Source organism: Aphelocoma coerulescens, chromosome 5, assembly GCF_041296385.1.
Source record: "Aphelocoma coerulescens isolate FSJ_1873_10779 chromosome 5, UR_Acoe_1.0, whole genome shotgun sequence".
Lineage (NCBI taxonomy): Eukaryota > Metazoa > Chordata > Aves > Passeriformes > Corvidae > Aphelocoma > Aphelocoma coerulescens.
Window position 1 is genome coordinate 40,946,801 of NC_091019.1, and position 23,331 is coordinate 40,970,131.

Here is a 23,331-nt window from a genome sequence, read left to right on the forward strand (position 1 = left end):
GACAGTTGCTTAAAAGTGCTCCCAGATGACTTTACTTCAGAAAACAAAACAAAACAAAACAAAACAAAAAAACCAAAACCAAAACCAAAAAAAAAAAAAAAGAAAAAAGAGAGAATGAGCATACAGTATGTAAACTATGGAGAAAAAAAAAAAAAAATCTTGCATTACATCTTGTATCCCTTCCTGGGCTTTTGCCAGTGAATTCTCACTGTTTCTCTCACTCTTGGTTTTGTGTTGAGTTCCTGTTTAGAACATTAGTTTCAAATCAAAATGTTCAGCTGTTTTCTAGTGCTTATCTGTGTTTTATAAAGGTCAAAGAAAAGTGCTTTTCTGTTTCTTTAAAGGATTGGTTCATTTCAATACACAAATAAATGGACCAGTTTGGACTGTAAGTAAGATGTGGATCTTTAGGCACAAAGCAGATGTTTGCGTACAGTTTTGGATACATCTTCTGCCTAGTATAGAAAAATCCAAGTCCACTTCCTAGTGCATCTTCCAAAGCCATCCCATCCCATTCTGTATGTAGGCTTTGTTTTACATCATCTTCATATCTTAATTTATGATTTTCACTTGTGCAAACCATCCAAGTTCAACTGAATCTGTACTGATTTATATGTTATGAAATCTAACATCTTATGTCACAAAACATATGTTTAAATAACTGCCTGTCAGTTTAATGGCTTTGAAAAATACTTGGATAAGATGAAAGGAAGAAAAGGAGCAGTAGGTACGGAAGATGCACAATGGTTATACTGCTTTCTGAGGAAGGTAAAACTGCCAAATATACCATTCAAAATGGAGTTTAGTTTTCTTTTAGTTTCCAAATGATGTCTGAGTCAAATACCTCCTGAAATAGGAGAAAAGCCCTGAACTCCAAGTGAAACTATTATATTTCAATAATAGTAACTTGACCTTTTGTGCTTGCTCTTCTTTCTTTATAGTAACACTGCTTACCTTCTCAGGGCAGCAGGCAGTTTTAAGTAAGTGCACCTCATAAATTATTGAGTAAAAGTATACTAAGTACAGTGGATTAAACTAGAGGGTTACTTCAGAAGCAGGAGTCAGTGCTTGTACGTTATACAATACTTTCTTTGTTGTCAATTCATTGAAAATAATACCACAGACGGCAAATGCTTTCTTCTGCCTTGCCTGTTTTCTTGAGAAGAGACAGTTCTACTTGTCACAACTTTATCTATAAGTTTTAAAAATTACCACACGCATGGTACTCTAGTTAATAACAAATAAAACTGCAATAGTACTTACAACATTAAAGCGTATTTAGTTTATTGTTTCTCTGTTGAAACACTGCTAATTTTTTTAATGGGGCTGCTAAAAAAGTTCTTTATAATTGGAGAAATTAGCTTTAGTAGAACATGCACTATTCTTTGATCAATATGGGAGTTTTTTGATACTACTGGCAAGGCTTTTGTTAGCTCCAATTTTGCAAATTTGAAGATCCCTTTTCAAGAGGTATCTATTTGACCAATGTGCAGTTTTTCAGCGTGTACTTTCTGTCTTGTATCACAGTGTTTTAGAAGAATCTATGCTTTACTTATTCACCAGGCTTTCAATAGAGAATCACATTAATCCTTTTAAGCTCCTTATTCTAATGATTTATTTTGTTGAAAACCGTAGTGATCCTCCTTTGAATTTTAATGATTGCTGGCTATTCAAGGATTCATTGTTTTGACTTCCTGTCCTTACCTTTGTTTCTTACATGTCTGTAGGGAACACCTGTCTAATACTGTATCTGGCCTTAGTTCTCACTGGCTTACCATATTCACTCAAGCCTATCTTAAGGCGTTAAGTTGAAATGCTAGCCACTCATCCATGAAAATAAATGTAGGATATTTACAAAGATAGGCAGATAGACAGCAGAAGGATGGCTGAATGGATTGACTAATTTTTTGATGTAAATAATATTTTCATATGAATTATATCAAGATGATTGTTGTGAAATTTGCTCAATATAAAGCTAGAACTGTAAAAAACATTAAACAACATCTATAGGGGATTTGTATTTCAATATTTTTGAAGCAAATGCAGTATGCCAACTGTTGTCAGCATTTGGCATCAGCCACTGAATTTAGGTCATGGCACTGGCTTAAATTGAATTTCAGTTTTCATTTTCATCCACACTGTATAAATACAGAATGTCTCTTTAGAAATATAACTTGGAACATCATGAGTTTTCAAGAATATATTATTCTAATACAAGATTTTAACAACTACACAGTATTTATGCATAATACATTTTGTTCCTTATCTACAGCCTTTTGGACTTTGATTCAGAATACCAGGAGCTCTGGGATTGGCTGATTGACATGGAATCCATCGTGATGGACAGCCATGACCTGATGATGTCAGAGGAGCAGCAGCAGCATCTTTACAAGGTTAGCACTACTGTTACTGCCTTTACCTAGCTATAGAAGATCTGATTAGCTTGACAAGTCTTTCTCTCACAGGATATCGCTGTGTTCATTGTATGTATCATGGTGTCTATTAGAATTCCCTTCCCTGTCCCCAACCTCATTTCCATCCCCAGTGCACTGACAGGCTGCACCGACATCATAATTGCAAGAAAGTTCCCTTTATCACATTCTATTTGGTGTAATTCTATAGAAGGACAAAGATTTGTCTTCAAGATGAATAGAAATAAATGAAACTGCATTAATAAATAGACTGAAACAAAATGAAGGAAAAAAATGAAATGGGAACATTTAACAAAATGTGTTTTGATTGGAGCTTTCAGCTGGATTTTTATCCACCTTTCAGACCTCATCTGGAAAGAAAGACATTTGCCTTGATTTTGGTTTGCTGCTGCCAGGATACAGGACTCTTCCAATTTAATTTTTATTAGTTATACATAAAGTAGACATTGTCATGTTAAGTCTTCACACTTGGTTGTGATTTGAGCAACATGATTTTGAACTTGTAGGGTGAAGCTATAGGGTCTAATTCTAGCATATATATATATATGTGTGTGTGTGTGTGTGTGTGTATACACACACATGCATCCAGACACACATGGTTTCTTTTATTTGCCATAGCTGCCTTAACCCAGAAGTTTTATCATTTCTTTTAGATTGTAAGAACTTCCTCAAAATGTGTGATTTGATTCTGAAATTGATTCAGGCTTCACTGTGTGACTGAGGAGCTATGGGTCTGAGGGGTGGTGGGGAAAGAAAGGAGGAGCTTTCGACAGAAATATCAGGCTGCAGTAAATCTTCCTCATTTAGGCAATTTTTATTGGAGTAATTCTGACAGTTGTCATCCTTGAATTGCTTTGAGCATATGGCATATTTCAAAGAGCAGATTGTGAATCATAAAAAATAAAATTAATAACTAACCACAGAATCAGCAACACTATAATGGCAAGAAACAACTACCCTCTAGCTTTTTTTTAAATTTCTTATCAAATAAATGATACATTCAAGGTCAAATAGAAGTTGTTCTTATTCTTCTATGATTGCATGATTTGATAATTTCTTAAATATAATATTTTTTTCTTGTTTTGGCATGCTATTTTCTTGACAGTCTTCTTGAATTTTATTCTTTCTTATTTTAGTTTTTTTTTTTTTTAAATACCCAGTAAGAAGGTGTTGTCATGTGATTTAAAATATGTTTATAAATGCAAATATAGTTCAGATCCAAACTATTTTAGGCTGCAAGTGAGTTTCTTTCACTGGCCTCCATTTCTTGCTTTGACAATTATTTTTTATTTTTGCTAATGTCTTTTTCTGAACTTTCTAAATACTTAATCAGACTTAATCACACTTTAACAGAGCTGGCCTTGGCCAGGCTCAGAAATAAACAAAGTCAGAAATGAGTAAAGAATTTCTTGTGAGTCTAACATAAGGTATTTTGGTAGTTAGTGTCTGTCCACATAAGGCCAGCTTGTACCATGACTAATTTAACCACTTGTTTTAGTACTATACTAAAAAAACGTAAATAGATGAACATAAATTTTAAGGTAATCCATCCATCAATATGAAAAAGAACAAAGATTAAACAGGCAGCCCAAGCATTTTGGATCCTATTTAGTATAGTTCCCTTTCTGGTTTCCAAATGTAACCCCTAAGAATAATTATAGATGATAAGGCAGGGATAATAGTGCATGATGAGAAAAGTAAAAAAGGGCAACAATTTACTAATATGTGCAGTATAATATGGTGGCAAAATGGGTAATATTACATATGCAAAATGCTAATAGTTTCTTAATAGTCTATCTTAATTCTGTATTATGGTAGGCATGACCCTTCTGAAAGCAGAGTTTTTATGACAGAGAGTAGCTGAGTCTGCAGCCTGTGCAACACAGACAAGTCAGCACTGATTCCAAACAACAGGCACCTTGTTTGTCCAGCAATTTCTGCCAGGAGGTCACCGACTACTGTACTAGATTTGATCCCCTATCTCAAAACTGCCTATCTGGTAGCTGGACACTTCAAAACCGCTTGAAGAAGGGTAGAAAGAGACTCCTTGCCTTCTTGCAGTGAATATTCACTTTATTTACCTTTCTAGTAAGAGCAGCAAGAAAATTTTTAAGGACTGAACAAAAGCTTTAACTAGAAATGTGGAGTTTGCATAAGAGATGACTAAGGAGTGTCCACAAAGTGGGAGGAGGATTTGGAGGTAATGTAAAAATCTTTAGTGCGTTGCATTTAGAACGATCATTCTTGCCAAAACACAAAACAAAAACAACACCATAAACCCTAAACACCACAATGAACAACCTCTCAAAGAAGTGTTGAAAGCCCGATAATTTCAGACATTTAGAAGTAGACAAAGGACAACATTAGCAAGTGTAATTGAGGGAACAGTTCTGCACTAGCAAAGGAAAGATCAGATAAATCACTAGGTCTTTACCATCCTTAATTTCAGAGATTTGTGTGACAATGAATCATGTCCTCAAAAAGAGTATTAATAGTTTTATAAAACCAGCCTAGTAAACCTCTCGTCTAATCAGTGGTGACACCCGTTTTATTCAGAGGCTTTTTTACAGAGTCGTGGATGGTCGAGTGCGCGTGAGCACTGCCTGCACTTCCCAGAGAGCACAGGCGTTGTGGTCTGCAGGGAGAGAAATCCAGGCAGCTATTATTGTCAGAATTCCTCAATGATGTGGGCTGTTATGAAAACACAGGTCTTGCCTTAGTTTCTCTCTATCAATTACAGCTTCAAAGTGAACCTGCTAATTGCACTCTGCATTTTCGTGGATTCTCCTAAAACCACAGATCCCTCTTCTCAGTTGCTGAGCTGACAAGTAATTGCAGCTCAGAGCCAGCTCAGCAAGCCGGCTCTGCCAGGGAACCTGCTGTGGTATCACTATTACCAACAGTAATCATTGCCCCTAAGGAGTCTATGAATGGGAAGGAGCAATGATGAAACAAGTAATTCAGAAGGGACAAGCATACATTAAAGCAGCATAACACAATATATAAATGCTAAAATTGTATATAGGAAAATGACTATATTTTCATGGTTAGAGTATTTTCACAGTACTCTTATTTCCGGAGTCAATGTACACTTAAGTCAATTCTCAGCTTAATTTTGTTTTCTAATATTCCAGGAACTTGATAATTTTTTACTAGGATCCTTATTATATCTCTTTAACTAAGTTTTATTTTGCCTTGTTATAGGAACAGCACAGCCATATTTTTTGTAACGCCTAATATGAATGTACTACTTTCTCTATGCTTCCTAGATTTCAGTTCATAGATTTTTTAAAAAAAGAGAACACAGCCCTAAATGATTTCTGCTTTATAGCCCTAAACTAGCTAATGATTTTGAGAATCAGCTAGTGTTTGATAAAATGACAGTCACAGAATGAATTGATGACCGTTTATTTATCCTCTAATGCTTTATCTATTAATTAAGAAAAAACTAAAAGGAGCATTTCCATGTTTTTGGATTCTTGCTTCTTTGTACTTCTATAATAGCTCAGTTTAATGCCAAATGCATCATGTTTATTTCATTTTAATCTACTGCATGTGAGCCTGATCTCATAAGCTTTAAGTACACAGAACTTGCATTGACTTCAGCTGTATTCATATGCCATTACTGGACGATCAAACCCAAAGAATTTAAACTCTACTAATTAGCCCGTTAGTAGGAACTTGAGTAATTCTGTACCTTGACTGTTCAAAAATGAAGCAAATCAGTATTTACTGGAACTGTTGAGATTAGAAATGACTATACTAGCATAAAAGTTGATGATAATTCTTTCCATTTTCCTCTGAAGATTAATTGCAAAACTTAATTGTGTTAGATTAAAACCTTATTTAAATAAGTACCGTATGAGTGTTAAAATTGTTAGTATGTTCAGAACAAAACTAACCAAGCATTTGAAAATACCAAATAAAATAATTTTTTTTTCTGATTACAAGCAATGTATGGTGGTTTTAATACAAACTGCATCAGCCATAAGTCTTTTCCTAGTAATTCTTCAGCAATGATTATGATAGATGGAAAAAGATCCATATGTAGTACTGCAAAGATTTTGAAAGCATTTAGTTGGCTCAGCTTTTGAACAGGTTAACTGCTGCACTCTTTCATCAAGGGGAAGTGGTCCACTGTATTAAATAACACAAAAATACACATCAAAAACTAAGGATACATTTCAAAAAAAGTTGAGGGGAAAAAAAAGTCTCCCAGCAGTTTTTGTTTCCCTGCTGGAAGCTCTATCCCTGCTCGGAAGGTGCAGTTAATTTCCTCCTCTGGGTGTGCTGCTGCTCCATTGTGCCTTTCTCGCTGGCTCAGTGTGCTGTGGCCCGGAGTGGATCAAACAAACCGTGGTGAAAGTTTCCCTCATTTGCATCACTTCTAGACAGCCCTGTCGTACTCTTTGCTGACAGGAAATCACTGTCTTTGTCACCTTTTTTCAGTGATCTCCTTTTGGCAGAGATTGGCCATGTGACCAGGATTAATCACAACAACAGTTCTGGCTCAGAACTCAATGACATGTTTTCCTCAGCACTTCAATAATGGTGTAGAGGAGTCAGTAGGAAATGACTACATTAATTTCAGAGTGAAAAGATAATTAACACTTAAGGACTAGTGCTATAACCTATGGAGCTATTATTCAAATTAAAACTAATTTATTGCAAACTTGTGAAAAAAAAAAGGCAAAAAAAAAGCCACAAAAAACTGTTCTTTAATGAAACTGTTAAAATAATCTTGCAAGAGTCCCTGAGTTTAAAAAGAAGCACAAACTATATTTAACGTGGAAATATAAATACATAAAAACTTCAACATTTGAAACTGGAGGCTAAAGTATGTAAAGTGCTTACTTAGATGATATGAATAGGATACTGGCAAACAAAAGCAGCAGTGTGCTCCTAGAATGCTGTGCTTCAAGGAGTTTCCTTGGCAACAGAAATGCAGTTCCAAAAGTAGACAGAACTTTCCTCAGAAAACATACTATTAATAACAACCTTCCGGAACAACTTGGAACAATTTGACTACTTGGCAATAAAATGCCAAGTGTTCTGCAAATTAATCTAACACATAACAGTTATATGTTTCTCTTGCCCATAATTCTCCTGAACTGGGGGCCTGAGTTCTCTGCTATTAGAGGATACAAATGTGCAAAGTGGTTCCAAATGCTGCGCAGAGAGACGGCTCAAATAGCAGCAGCCTATAAGGATCAATTAATGTTCTTCGTATCATTTTAACTTGTAAACCAGATTAGTTTAATTGGATTACTTTGTTCCATTTAAAGCAAGTTCTGTGTACCTACTGAAGCTGCATTGTAGCTCAGTCTCTATTTCAAGTAGATTTTCCATATAAAGAAAACTTATTGAAAGATTAACAGCCTGCAGAGTGATATATTTGGACAATATGCTTAGGGGATTGGTTATAAACTAAAAAATTTGAAGATTTTTGCTCCTAAGCTGCATATTCTGTGCAGTCCAGGATGCTTTCTATCTGTCTGGTAATCCATCAGTGCCTGCATGGAGTTGTTAAAACAGTTTTAGTCAGAAGAAAATGATGATTGTCAGTTTAGGGGAAGAGCACAGCACACTTCAGGATTGAGCCCCTTGTAGGGAGTAACTACAAATCTGCTCTGCATGCAATATTTTTAGGCATGTCATCATTTCTGCATGAGCCAAAAGAATAAACTAATTTCAGTTTTGCCTTGCCAATAGGAATCATTAGAATTCCACTAAAGGCCATAAGTTTACTAAACAGGAAAGGTAGGCTGTGCTAGTACCTTGACTTTTCCTGAATTCTGAGATCTAAAGGTTAAAAGTAATCAATACTTCATTGTGCAGCCTGATAATAAGTAATAACCATGATGTTAAAATCTAAATGACTGCAGATAGCACTTAGGTGTGTTGACCCATGTGGAAGGGCTTTTTAATTGCAATCAGAATAGTCATTATAGTTTGCTAATCAACTTTTAGGCTACCTTGCAAAAATCGCCACCTTTATGAAATATTACTTTAATCCTATTAGCAAATTATGTGCCAAAGTGAACACTCTTATTTTATCTGACAAAGTGTATGTAAAAATAAAAAGAGAGAAAGATTGTTCTGCTAAATAATGTCCATAAAGATACTCATTAACAATAGCATGTCTATTACTTATATAATAGTATGCCTGTACTTATGTCTGCATATATGGATTGATACATGCTTCAGTGGAAGTTAATCTTTGCTTTTCACACTGTAGTATGTTTTTAACTGTCATGTACTGCAAAATGACTTTACACAAAACTGGCTTCAGTTACCATTCTTCACGAAGTTCAGTAATTTTCCTGTGCTAGGCTGGATTTTTTTTTCCCCAACAGATTAAGAACATCTATGACTTTCTCCACTAGGAAGGAAAGCCAACTGTTTTGTATGAGAGGTCTCAAAAATGCTTGATATACCAAATAATGGTGAAAGTCTAACTGATATTACAACATGAACTAAATGAGTTCAGGACCTGACGCAGCAAAGTTTCCCACTCTCTTATTACAAGGGGTGATGAAATTGGTTACATTTTTCTGCACAAGTACTTTCACTTTAGTTGCACTGGAGAACAGAGTAAAAATGCATTTGTGACCCATCCTGTAACAACTAGCTCATTCTTCAGCTGTTCATATGTTTAACTATGTAATAGGATTAAATTCCTTGCTAATTCTGACAAATTTTATATTTTAAAAAGCTGAAAATAAAATTATTGTTGGAAAAATTTTTGCTTAAAGCAGAGGAATGTTAAGTTTTAATGTCTTATATAATTACAACAGGAAAACACTGATTGCCATATCTACAGAATTAAAACATCTAGAAACTGACTACAGAAAGAATGTGAAAAATACGCTTATGTTTTCTTGGTTGCTTCCATAGTATATTTCAAATGTTAACATGCATTTTTAAAGACAGTGTTGTAATTTCTATTCTCTGTATTTCTGCAAGAAGTGGCTTCATGCATTTCCAAAGAGTAAATGGGTTTTTCCCCACTTCTTCCCAGCACGATGTTGAAGATGAACTTCACATTGTAGCAATGCAGTATTTACTGAGCTTGTAGCAAAAGCCAGCACAGCTTTTTGGAGATTAAAGCAGTGTGTCTAGAATGAAAGAGGCATTCAACTTCAAACAAAAGTAAATGTGTACCACATAGCTGTCATCACCATTCCTTACTACAGCTGCAAAATGTGGACAATTTACAGTCATCGTGTCAAGCATCTTAGTCGACTCCACATGCTCTGTGTTTGTGCCCTTGCTGCTATAAAATAGTAAGATAAGGTCCTAAGCAGTGAGACCTTAAAGCTGCCTTCCACTGGTCTCTCCAGATAATATAGTGAAATAAAATAAAATGACGAATGTTAATAACACAATGACAATATAATTTTTGAAGCTGTGCGTGAACAAGGTACTGTTTTTTTTAGCAGCTTGGTGTATCCATCTGTTTTAAAGGAATGAAGAAAAAAAATCACTAGCAAAAATTATAGGTGGCAATATTCCTCAAGTTAGTTGCCAATTTTTAATGCACTTCCCTATTTTTCCTCCTCATAGTCCAGGAGAAAATATTATTTTTTTTAAACTCAAAGTAACTACATGCTTTATCCATGATGTTTTGCTTCATAAACATAATACAGGAACTACTATTTTCTTTGCAAATTACTCCTCATCAGTATACCTCAAAAATAATCAATACTGTAATATTTCTTTCATAAAAATAAACAAAAAACAAATGACCACAGAAAACCTTTTTGGCAGGTTTTCTACATGAAACCCAAATTCACTAAATCTCTATAAACTTTCAGTGGCAATATATTCAATGAATTTATGTCTAAATGATAAAAAATAAGTTGCAGTGAAGTGTATCTGTTTATAATCTCCTGAATTTTTATTTGTATATGTATTGTATTTTTATTTTTATAAATATATATTATAGACTGTATTTATATATTGAAAATATGTAAAATATCAATATAAATTATTTATGTGTATATATTTGTAACCTTTTTACATACTTAAGGTTGGGTGATATTTTTACTTTGTGTGTATACACTTACAATACATTGTGCTAAAAATAGCTACAGCATTTTGTGTGAACTTCTCCTTCTAACAAGGTAAAATAAGCAATCACTACAATTTAATTAATAGTTTTTGCAGTTGTGGCTGCATAGGGTCCAGTGGGGTCTTAGGGCAGACTGCAGCCAACTCCTGTGGCCAGTGTGAAATACTTGTGGTTCTTAACTTGTGTGTGCTGTTGCATTGCAGAAAACATGGTTGTTATAGAATCCCAGTGATCATGAAACTGTAAATGTTAAAGTTGGCTCTATGAAGAGGTGCTTTTGGGGGGAAACAGCAGTAGTACCCTTCACATTTTGTGTTCCAGAATGACAGGTGCTATTACAGATGTGAAGGACGTGCCAGCTGTGTCACAAGCTGCAGGGAAGGCTATGGAGAGGTTGTCGTTTCCCCAGTAATACACTGGGACAGGGAGTCATCTGTGAAGGCTGGTTTAAACTACGATGGGAGCAAAGCCGACCAGCCTCTATCACCAGGAGGTTTCTCTAAGGGGTAATTCAAAGCTGAAGTTTGTTAAGTACTCTGAAACATTTTCAGGAGAACCAGTTTCTCTCTTACTCCACTGATTGGATAAAGAGGCTATGAAGATCAGACTCACTGAGTTTACCACTCACTGATTCTGATATCACAAAAAATACTCCAGTTTGAAACTCATTTGTGATGCATCCAGATTTTGACAGACATTGCACTGGACTTTGATTATCTCTGCTTTACCCATAGATTTTTCTCAGAAATGGGCTACAATAGATACAGAATTTTTCAGGTGGTAGCTTTCTAAAGATGAACATGTATTGAGACTTACATGCTTATTTTTTGATGGCTTTCATCCAGGAGTACTGTGTCTACTATTGAGGTGGAAGAACAATAATTCCTAAGATCTCTTAGCTTGTTATCATGTGTTGAAAAATTGCATAAACACCATCAGAGGTGAGAAGTGGACAGTCATCTGATCCCATTTTGTTGCCTAAAAAAATTCATTGCTATTACTTTGGTTTTTCAGCAAGAATATATAATTTTTAGCCTCTAGGAAGAATTGGTCAGAGAGATACAAATAATGAAAAGTAAATTAAAAGCCATAAAATTTTTTCTTAATCAAAACCAGAAACAAAAAAAGAGGGTATGGTAAGGTGCCAGGAACTAGAGCAACCATGCGTAACTGTAGACATGAAACATTTCTTAATTGTATCTCTTTGCCAGGATCACTTGTGAAATACACAGTTCCCATTCAGAGGGAAAACATTAGGGTAAAACCAATCTAATATATGCCTTCAAACAGTGGGTGAACTATCCGAAGTGCCAAAACAGAAACTGCAGAACACACACATAGATGTAAGTCAAAAGAACCCATGAAGCTGGGCAGATACAGACTGGCTGAAAATGCTGGCATTTCAGTGCAACATATGTAGTGTAACACAAAAAGTAGAAATAAAAATGTTCCTGACAAAAAGAGCCAATGAGACAGATTGAATATCACAGTTACCTTTGAAATTAAAATATCGTATCTGAAACCATCGAGAATTTAAGGTTTTAATGAAGAAGTAGATATCCATAATGTGGCTTAAGCAAATATAAAGATTCTCTGTGTTCTGGCAATGCAGAGGGTTGCCAGCCATTCAATTGCTATATTTGCAACTATGCTATTAGATCAATGACTAATTTGATACCAGCTGGATTATGGAGTCAGCTGCAGTGCAACATTGATAAGGAGCAAAATTAGACTGGAAAGATGCAACCAAGCACTGCAGATGTGCAATGAAATCATGATGAAACCAGTGAATAAATGCAGTCAATCAACAAACAACCCCTGAAATAAGAGATGCCATCTCTTAAAGCTTACTACAGTTGTCTTACACGAATTCTACTCACCCAAGCTCTGGTTTCAATTGAAAGACAATAATCAAAGGGGTACCTGAAAGAAACAGGAAAGTCACTGTGATTGCTCCCTGGCATTCTAGCTGAATATAACATATGTGAAGAAGATGAGCACTTACATGTAAAATTGAAAATCCCCCAAATCACGCTAGAAAGAAGCTAAAGGGAATTCTGTTAGTCTAGTAAAACTGCTGGAAAATGCAATGTGGCAAAGCAAAGACCATAACCCCACAGAAAGTAATGGATGAAAAATTTACTAGTGGTCAGAAAATCCTGGTGTAAACTGATTCCAAAATCCTTGCACAAAATATCAAAAATCTGGGACATTTTTCAGATTTTTTTCAGGGTAACAGTGCTCACTGTGGTGTCAAAAACATGTTTTGAAACAGTGATCTGAAAGAACAACAAAGATATTGTTCTGCTGTGTATTTTGTCAGGTATCTGTAGGCTCTTATGCTCACCAGTCTGAGGTTCTAGGGTTATTCCAGTGTAACATGGACCTGACACCCTCCCTGTAGTGAGTAGCTGATGGCAATATAAACATAGGAAACAGAAATGTCAAAGAGGAGGCAATCCATAACCAACCCTTAAATAGAAACCTGGACAGGAATATTAATCTAAATGCAGAAAACATGAAAGAATGTGAGTCATCTGTGGGGGGCATATGTTGATTTTTGAAGGACTTTGCTGCTAGCCATGAGAAACTAGGAGTACTCCAGGAAAACAGGCAGAACAGCTGATAGAAGGAGAGTTCAGTCTTTCACAGAGGTGAACAAATGCTTTTACAAATTTTTTGCACACTTGGCAAAAGCCTATGAATTTCTGCCATGATCAATACAGAGTGACTAGACAAAAAGTTAATTATCAAGAGAAAATAAAAGAGAGGAGGTGGGGAGAGGAGAAGAGGGGTGGGCAAAGCAGCAAGATACCAGTCCTTAAATGGTACAATTATTTGAAGGAACTGGATGTTAGGAGAAACTCCTAATGATACAGAGCACCTGTAGCTGTTCCTCTATAATTTTTCCTGGCACCATAACAGCAGTGGTGAATGAGTGTAGGGGTAAGTTGGAATGAAAGTAGATTCCTTCCAACAGAGACCCTCAGAGAGCTCTGGTTTCTGAAATCAGTGAAACTAGGAATTTCTGTCTTACGTGGAAGCAACAGCACAACTTGCTCCCTTCTCACGCACATTGCACTTGTCTTCCAGAAGTAATTCCTCATGAGTTATCTGGTGGGCAATAGCTCACCTTTAATACACCACCAGATGCCTTCATCTGCAGGCAGACCCACATCCCACCTGTTTTTTCTTCTCAGTTCAAGTGCTGAGTTTATCTCTACAAATCAGTGACCAATACGGAGTCCTCCATAAAATCAGATCAACATTTTTAGCAATTTAGCACAGATGCAAAGAGAGAAGAATATAGCTATTTAAAGAAGCATGTTTTCATTTAGTTCAGTTGTGCATATATATGTATATATATATACACGCACATTTATATATATATATGTATTTTGTCTAACAGCACAAATACTAAATAAGTGAGCTTTGCTATTCCTGGCACATTTCAAAGTTCCTCAGAGTATTAAATGTTGAGCAACAAAATGTGAATTTCATGGAAAACATTTCTGTTTGGCTCACATTAATTTAATTCAATTCTTCCTGTTAGAAGCCAGATTAAAAGAGATGCAGAATATTGCTGTCCAGTTGCAGCAAGCAACAGCAAGAATTTCCTGTTCTGGGGGGTATATGTGAGGAGATTTTTGCATCTCTTCTAAAAGCTATGCATCCAACAAGCTATATCCTGACTGAAGAACAGGGTATTCTCTCTCTGTGAACTAACCATTTTCATAGACAATGCTTTTTACTGCCATGGTAGGAAATTCTGACTTTGGTGCTGAGGTATGCTCTAATGGTAGCTCAAATTTTCAGATTTACCCCTGTATGTTTAAATAGTGAGGAAAAATATTTCCTGTATTTTATCCAAGTGAATTCATGCCAGAAAATTAATCTTCTACCATTTCCCCCTGTTTCCTTCCCTTCAAGCCAGTCACTAGAAATATACTACTATAATAACTTGCACACCATTCAAAAGCTGTTAGGCTTATGGGTGCCTGTATGTATCATGAGCAATTCTCCACTGTCCAAACAGGGAGACCCAGAGTGATGGGAGATCTGATGGTTCAGGCTTTTGGTTTCATTAAATCAACATAGACTCTTTGGATCATGCATATGATATTTTTGTGAATTTGATGTAGTGGTCTTGTGAGAAAAGGCTTTTCTATTGATATTTATGGTTTGATAAGGCTAAAAATAGCACAGAACACACAGTCACATGCATTTTCCAGTCACATGCATTCTGCTTTGCACTCTTGTGCTTTCTAAATTCTTCCCTTCAGGAGCATATTGTCAATTTTCCAGGTTCTTCAGAGGCTGCTGCATCTTTGAATTCTTTTTGTAGCTATATCTTTTAGCTTGCTGACTTAATCTGCCATGGCCAGAATTTGCTATCCTAGTCCTGCAAATTTTAACACCAGCAGATTCTGATTGAGTAAATCTCAAAACCAGGCACTTTCCCATGTTCTGATCTCTAGTTGTTAGGTCATCCAACAGTTGAGGATCTTTCTGAAATTCTGACCTTAGCTCATCTGTTCAGGAATTTCTGCAACTTGTCCATCCTTATATTTCACATGCCTTCTTTTTGTGAATCTGAATGCACAGTGTGGTCAGTAGCTTGACTGTGTCCTTGCTTTGTATGGCTATATTTGGATCCAGATCTGTGGGCACAGTAGTCTTAGTTCCTACATCCTTCTAAGGAGTGATGCCAGCCAACATATTCTTGTTTAGTCTGTGTTCAAGCTTCCCAGGGAAGCTACTGGAAAGCAGTCTTGGATTTTCATATCCAGAGTATCTTCCAGTCATTCCTAGGGAGCTGAGCGGTATAGTGTGACAGATTGACCTGCTATGGAACCTTATTTTATAAAGTGGTGTGTACAAACCTAGGAACTTAGCTACTGTGTGTTTTTCACCCAAGAGAACATTACTTCATCAATTGGCATCCTGACTCAAGTAGTGACCACTCTTGGAAAACCTAAAGTAAGATGAAGAAACTCTCACTTTTATATATACTTACATTAGTTCCAATAGTCTTTAGTTGATGTGGTTTATGCACTTCTTTCATGTTTATCTCTTCTTTGTATGATAGTCTAATTATTAGATTAAAATTGATAATTGGCTGATTTGGCCAGCAGGTGGCCTACTACACTGTGTTGTCAGCGTGTTCACTCATGTCCTGAGAAGGGTCTGCAATAATGTTTGTTCGGATTTCTGATGTACAGTGGTGTTATTCCATGAGAGCAAATGTGGCATTTGTAATCCGACTGTGGTCTTCTTTATTGTACCACCATATTATTCTTTTTTATTGTAAGTGTAAATGTATTCATAGTAGTGGGACATTTTCAAGCCTATGAAATGCTGGAAAATTAAAAACATATATAATGTCCCTAAAGACATTTTTGTACCTTTTTCTTAAGAGCTTAATAGCTTTACCAAAGGACAGTTAACTCCTGCTTCTGCCATTTCTTCCACACTTTATTAAAGAAAAAAAGAATAAAATCAATGCAATGGCAAGTCTTCAAACATCAGTACCAAATGCCAATCACCAATGAGCTGTAAAAATTAACTTTAATAGGGTTAATGTAGTGCTAGTGTACTAATTTAATGTACAAAAGCTCTATGGCCTGTTCAAAAATATGTATTAATTTCATTTCTTTAGACTTCAGTTCTACAGCTACATATTGTACCTCTAGCAAAATGGCAAACAAAATGGCCTGAAATAGTTGACTTAGACATAGATTTGAAAAAAGGTAACCTAGTAGTGTTAAGAATGTGGTGTATTCAACAAGGTATGCTTTTTTATTTTTAGAATTGTTACTAATTGTAAAATGATTGCTAAGACAGGAAATACAGCCACTTAAACTAAGAAGTGAGACCACTTTATTTATGTCACTGAGGTGCAGATACCATTGACAAAGGTTCTGTCACCATAAAAATCAGTCACATATTTTGCTGATATTCTCAGTAGAATCTAGTCCTTAAAATTTTTGAAAAACACAGACTAGGCAGTGGAATCTTGTTCTTTGTCCATCGTCCTTTTCTCATTTGTTTTCTTACATTTTTCCATCTTTGTTTGGGACTACCCAATTCCCTACACATATTCCCATAAGGAACATCTATTAAACAGACAGCAGTTAAAGTTGAAGACATCAGCACACATTACTGTAAGGATATATCTTTTAATGGCCACAGATCTTTTCAATTTGTATTTGAACAGCCAGGCAGCTATCATGGCATGCATGGTTACCAGAAAAGGCCTTCCACAAAACAGGACTGGAATCTCTTGAGAGACTGCCAGAAGGACAAAAGATTATGTCTGCCCTAGTCTTCACTATAGCTGAAGTACATTCAAAATATCCTAAATTTGCTTCATATTATATTACTTCACTACTGGTTTTGTGTCCCGGCATTTCCTGCTGCTGCAGTCTTTTGAAACATTTGTTTTCTCTCTCAGATATATGCATATCTTTTCCCATTTTCAAGACATGTCCTGTTTCATCTTAAGTAGAATTCAGACATTAAAATAACAATAACTTAGGAGTGTCTGTATCCACTGACATTGCAAATGTTACATACATTTGAATATCGATGCTACAGTCACCAGTTTATCAGTTTGTTTAGAGCACAGAGATTAGCATTTCAGTGAGACAACATAAGTCATCATGAACTTGTGGTGTTCTTTTTCTGAAATAAATTTCTACAGTTTTGTTGCAATATCTTTACAGAACTAATTTTTTTTTTTTTTTTTTTTAAATTAGCTTAAGAGAGATTCTATTTATATGCTGTGTTATGCTGTGTGCTGATTTCAGAGAAGCTCATTACAAAGTTCTAAACACAGAGGGGCAGATTCCCTGGTCTGTCAAGATCACTTCACGTTCAACTTTGCAATTTCCAAAGTGAATCTAGAGCAATTGATAGTGCACATTAGAAAATACTCACCTTGTGGGTGAAACTCTCATTGATATAACCACCTTGATTTGCTGCTATGTTCTTTTTTCTCCTACTCCCTATCCTCCTTTCCAGCATGAACAGCAGCAGCAAACAATCTTAAAGTGAATGGGGAGAGTCCAACAAGTAAAAGCCAAAATGGAAGTACAGGCGATGTTGTCCATAAGCACAAATTAAGTCTAAACCCATTGTTTTTCATTTATATCAGGGTCAAGTTATCAAAAATTTGCTTGCTGACAGCCCTAGGAAGAACCAAGCACCTTAAAAATCTCCAAAATGTGTGTATTTGAGTTTACTAGCCTCTGCAAAAATAGTTAATCTTCTCTACGTTTTGATTCTATAAATTGTAATCCCAGAAACATCAAACAGACATAACTCAAGATCAGTGCAAGTCATCTGTTTTCATGTTTGATTCTTGTAGTAACTTCATGCTTTCACAGACATTCAAGCCATTGGCAAAGGTATAAGAAGATAAAACAGCTGGAAGTTAAAAGTAAACATATTCAACCTAAAAATGAGCCATGCATTTCCTAACAGTGAAAGAAGCTAGTTGTTTATCATTTTACCAAGGAATACCCTGAATTTACCATTATTTGTATCTTTAAGTCAGGGACAGATGCAATAACAAAAGATTTTCTCCAAGCCAGAAATTTGGGAGCTTAATATAGACAGAGAAGATAAGATTAGGGTGCATTTTATACAAGTGGGGAAGTTAGATTATTAAAATTTCTTGAACTTCAGATCTGTGAATCAACCAGAGTTTTGTCAGAGAATATTTTGGCAGAATGCCATTAGAGATTAGAAGAAGCTTTCAGCTTCCATCGTGCCAGCAAATAGCAGAGTTCACATATAGCAGCACCATAAATCTTTGAGAACAGACACCTGAAGTGAGGGAAATAGAAAGAAAGAGAGGGAAAATTTCTTTTGTTTCTGTCTCAATAGTTGTTCAGTCACAAAATGAGTTCACTGTCACTGCATTCTTGTATTTTTTTAAGGGCAACTATTAGTTTTAGTTCCTAAATATCTTTGAGAATGTAAGATTTCTTGTGTGTAGAGCTGAGGTATTTTCTGCAGTGACTAAAATGTACCGTAAGTGCTATAGCTAATTTTTTTTTCAGTCTAGTGTGAAACAAAGAGTGTTAAGTAGTTCTGACCTCAGACAACATAGTCTCTTGGACAGAATAGTGAAGTGACTATTGAAAGACTTGTGTTCCCACATCAGAGATCTTCCCTGAGACTGTACATGGAGTCTGTCTCTGCCTCAGTTTCTCATTTTAAATTGAAAATGATATTTCTCTACCTCACATGTCCATTGAAAGTCTGCAATTCACTGGAGCATAGCAAGCTTGAGCCTGTAAAAGGCTGCATTAGGCACACCCATGCTGGTGGCCACTTGAAAGAGGCAAAGTATCCCTCCTAGGCACAGTTGCTGTTAGGGATAAAGAAAGAATTGCTTTCAGCATGTCCTGAATTGTTTAGTTTCCAACATTTCTACACAGACTTGAAGTTCATAGTCACATTTCATTCCATCATGGTGTAACAGGGGCATATTTCTGTTTCTGATGGTGTATAAGCATACTTCACATGCTCCTTGGAAGGTACAGAGGTCTTGAAGAACAAGCCCAATGCCACATGCAGGTAGCCAGAAGCAGGATTTTTTTGTCTTTTTCCATTTTCCCATTATATGTGTGATAGTTCCTCTCATATTTATTGCTTCAGTTTTGTCTTAAATTATTTAAAATATTTAAATATTATTACATTCAGAAACTCAATTTTTATAAATGAACTCAGAGTCTAATTTTCTAAGACTCTGGAGGTTAAAAAAAGATCGTACAATTTATCATGTATATTAGCTTTTAGGAACAATGGCCACTGATATAGCCCTTTACATATTATTCAGCAAATAGTGTTGTTAATGTTCTAGAATTGAAATATATCTTGGAAAAAGTTCTTTCACCTTCAAGATTGTCCGGCTCTTACTGAAGAAACATAGCGTTGTCCTGTTTTGATCACCAGTGAGGAAGACGGAAAGCATCTGTGTTAAATACTCACAGGTCTGTCAGAGTGTTATCAGCTTCAGATATTCTGAAGAAGTCTAGTTCGTAGTTCTTGTTGCTCAGTCATCTTTATATGCTTAGTTTGTTTCAGGGACTATTGAACTTCCTATCGATAAGGCCAAAAATGATCATTGCTATAGCATTTGCTATCAAAGCTGTTAATAACATAAAAAATGAAATATTTTCTTCTAATTTAAAATAATCCAATGACATTTGGGAGGTGTACAACTTCTTGCCAGCTCTTCTAATTTAAAACATTATCTGTTCGAGGAAAACATATGTTAGAAATTTTTAATTCAGTGATAGGAAAGGCACTAATGAAATATGCATGTATGAATTTTGTATTGCATAAGTTTCCTCTTTCTTGAAATATGATTAAAAGCCAAACATCTGGATTATGTTTAAAAAGCTTGAATTTCCAGTTTTCAGAGAGATTTAGTCTATTTTGACACTGTACACTTAGCCTTAACATTTTCAGCATGCTGTTAACATTACTTGATATTGAAAAAAAAAAGTTCAGGTTTAAACAAAGTTGGACTTCTATTGCTAAAAATGTTTTCTGAAATAGCTTTTTCTGCAGCATTCACACAGCCATACTTTAGGCTGTGTCAGCAGTTCTATTATATATTTGCTCTTGAGAGCAGTTTGTATTTGATCATAAAAATGACATTAGAAATTGAGAGTATTTTTTCTTTTGTATAAAAGTACTATGTTTTTTCCTAGAGTAATATTAAAAAAGAAATACTGAGTTCTTAACACCTTATAAAATTCTTCTAAAATGAGATTAGTCCACTGTAAATACTGATAATGTTGAGGGGGGGGTCAAATTTCTCTTTTTGTTTTAATAATGTTTACTGGAAAAATGAATCGCTATTATTTGCTGTGCCTCTTGAAAGGTTCAGATTATGGCTCTCTGCAGATGATCATAAGCAGTTAGCTACAAGACTTACCTTTTAACATGCTTTGCAATAGATTTGATACCACTGTAATGATATTGCTGTAACAGGAATTGCAGTGTGTGCCAGTGTTTTAGATAGTGAAGATCTTTTAGCACTCCTTGTGGATCTGCTGCAGGTACCAACTTTGACATAGCACAAGGGACATTACAAGAAAAAGATCAAATAGCACATTGTAAAAACTATAGCTTTCACTTTATTTAATATAGTACAGGATGTACATTTAAAACAAAAACTACATTTTTCATTATAACTGTAAGACAAATTGAGAAATCTGCTGTCAACACCCTTTCCAATCAGCCCCTAGATGGGCTGTCGAGCAGGTGTAAGTTCTGTTGTGTAGGAAAAAGTTCAATTACTTTTAAAATCATGTTGTAACTCTAGATACTTCAGGTAGCGAGAACTGAGATCCACATGTTCTGAAGTTAGAGAATGAACGAGCTAGTTGCAATGTTTTTCTGATCTTGACTTGAGGTTGCTCACCAGCCTGCAAAGACTGTAGGGCTACACAGGCCAGGGATGACTTTCTTTTCTCACAGTTGACAAGGTCTAGTTATTTGTGTTACTAAAGCCACTGTGCCCTAAGTGGTGGGTGTACTTTGTGGAATTACTTGTTCCTTAGTGGAGACTGAGTTCTGCCTCTGTTGATCCAAGGAGCTTCAATTTACATTTGGATCTTTTTCCAGTGGGCAGCCTCTTCTGCCATGAAAAAGTATAGCAAACAGGTAAGAAGATGAGGATCCAGAGATATTCTACCCCAAACACATCCCAGTAGTGTTGCTATAAGAGCGAATAATTTATGTGTAGATTTTCAGCCAAGCTTCTCTCATGGAAGGCTATTACTGATCATCATTAGCATTCTAGCTGAGTAACAATGGAATAAGGACTTCAGAAGAGCCAGTCTGTGAAAGATAAATGCACAAGAACATCCGTTTCAAAACAGACTGATGCCTGTAAAGCACAACCTGACAATAGTAGGTGCATTTGGAATTAAATCTTTGTGTAGAGGAGTTCCAATTTTATGTTTCATGCATACTGCAACAGCAGGCATAGCTTAGCAGAAGAGAGAATAACAGGTTATAAATGATTTTCTTTGAATATCTTCAAAAAATCTCCATAATCTTACAATGTTGTATTTTATTTTGTAAAAATGTAAATGTAAAGGTGTATCTGTATCAGATTTCAAGAATATCCAGCCAAGTATGGAGCTACAACTACACCTTTTTGTTTCCAGGCCGAACATTTTCTCCAACTTCAAACACATTTTCTAGTCAATAATGGACTAACTGTAGTAATACAGCAGTATTTTGGAACCTCCCTTACTCTGTGGAGTTTTCTGTCCCTCAAAAAAATATACCTGAGCATTAACCCAACAGTATTGTATCTACTAATCCCTAAAGAGCACCATTTTTTATTTATTTAATATCAATTCTCCAGGCAACTACATAAATGTAAATTTAGCTAAATCAATGTCTAATATGTTAAGCATATTAGACATATAAGGCATATAAGTCTATTTGTTGCATCTGTATTTGTCTGTAACAGAAGTCACACCTCTGGTGCAAGGTATGAAAACAAACACAAACTCAACAGCATTGTTGCAAGAAATGCAAGACCAATGTCAGAAATTCCTTCGTAAGTCAGCCAAAGATCCCAGTAAAAGACATGGTTTACACCATCGATAGGTTGTTAAACATGAAGTGTACCAACTCTGTGGCCGTACCTGAACCGAACTATAACCTGTGCAGTGGCACCATACTCCAACATCGTCTGCCAGGGTTTGCCTTTATTTGTAGATCAGTGGCCATCTCGGGTCTAGTGGGCTCTTATGTACCTGGTACTGGATTCCCCTCGCCGTATGAATTCAAACAACTGTATTTTGGCTATGTGTTCTCAGAATTTAATTATATTTAAAAACTGGTTAATAGTATAGTAAATAACTGGTATTGCTACAAATTCGCATTCTGAAGGCAGTGGGATTGAATTTCAATGTAAGTTGACATTCAATTACAGTTTCCATATATCTAGTGAATAAGCCAGTTCTTGGCTGCTATATTAAGGTGGATGTCTTCCTGCTTAACTGAACACTGTGCAAGACAGGCCAAATGCATAATAAAGCCAAATCAAGGCTTAATATACCCACTCAAATTTTTATTGTTTGCATAAAAGTAGTAAGCTTGCAGAACAAACTTAGGGATGTGGTTATAAAGAATTTAAATAATCAATATTTGAACAAAATTCCACTATATTTAGAGTAATGAATCTTTAAAAAAAAAAAAAAATCCCAAAACAACCAAGCCTTTAAAACTTCTTCCTGAATTATTGCTATCGGCCAGTAGATCCATGGGGCTTGTTCGGCTAAAAGCCACAACAGACTTTGTAATGCAATGATGTAATCTTGGCTTTGTGTCATTTATATTCAACCTAAAAAACCAATTTTCCTGAATAGACAGGCTGACAACAATATTGTTCGGTGTTGGTTTTTATTTGGATTGTTTCCAAATGATTCATATGCCTCCACAGCAACACCCCATGCTTGAGTTTTTACTCTGAATTAAGAAGTTTCCTCTTTTTCCTCGTGTTTTATTTTGCTTTTAAAGTCCCAGTTATGTTTGTGAAACTAACCAGCTCGGCCACAAAATTAGGATGTATCTTGCAGAGTGCATTCATTTTACTTTTTGCATATTTTTCCCGAGGTCATGTCAAGGTTAGTTTGAATTCCATCCTACATTAAGACTTCTTTCACAGCTATTTAGCTCTGCAGCCTGCGCCCCGCTGGGGTCTGCCCCTTGGGCACGTCAAAGCTTCAGACCTGACAAATCACACACAGATGAAGCTGTACAGTTTTTTAAACAGTTTCATCA

At 35.7% G+C, this 23,331-nt stretch overlaps 1 protein-coding gene across 2 annotated transcripts in view; it reads left to right on the forward strand.

Moving 5' to 3' along the window:
* Positions 1-23,331, forward strand: part of AKAP6 (A-kinase anchoring protein 6) — a 220,970-nt gene that overhangs the window by 140,295 nt on the left and 57,344 nt on the right. For both annotated transcript variants that reach the window (XM_069017782.1, XM_069017783.1), the window contains exon 9: positions 2,273-2,393. In XM_069017782.1, coding sequence (XP_068873883.1) covers positions 2,273-2,393 — 121 coding nt within the window. The remainder of the gene's footprint in view (positions 1-2,272; positions 2,394-23,331) is intronic.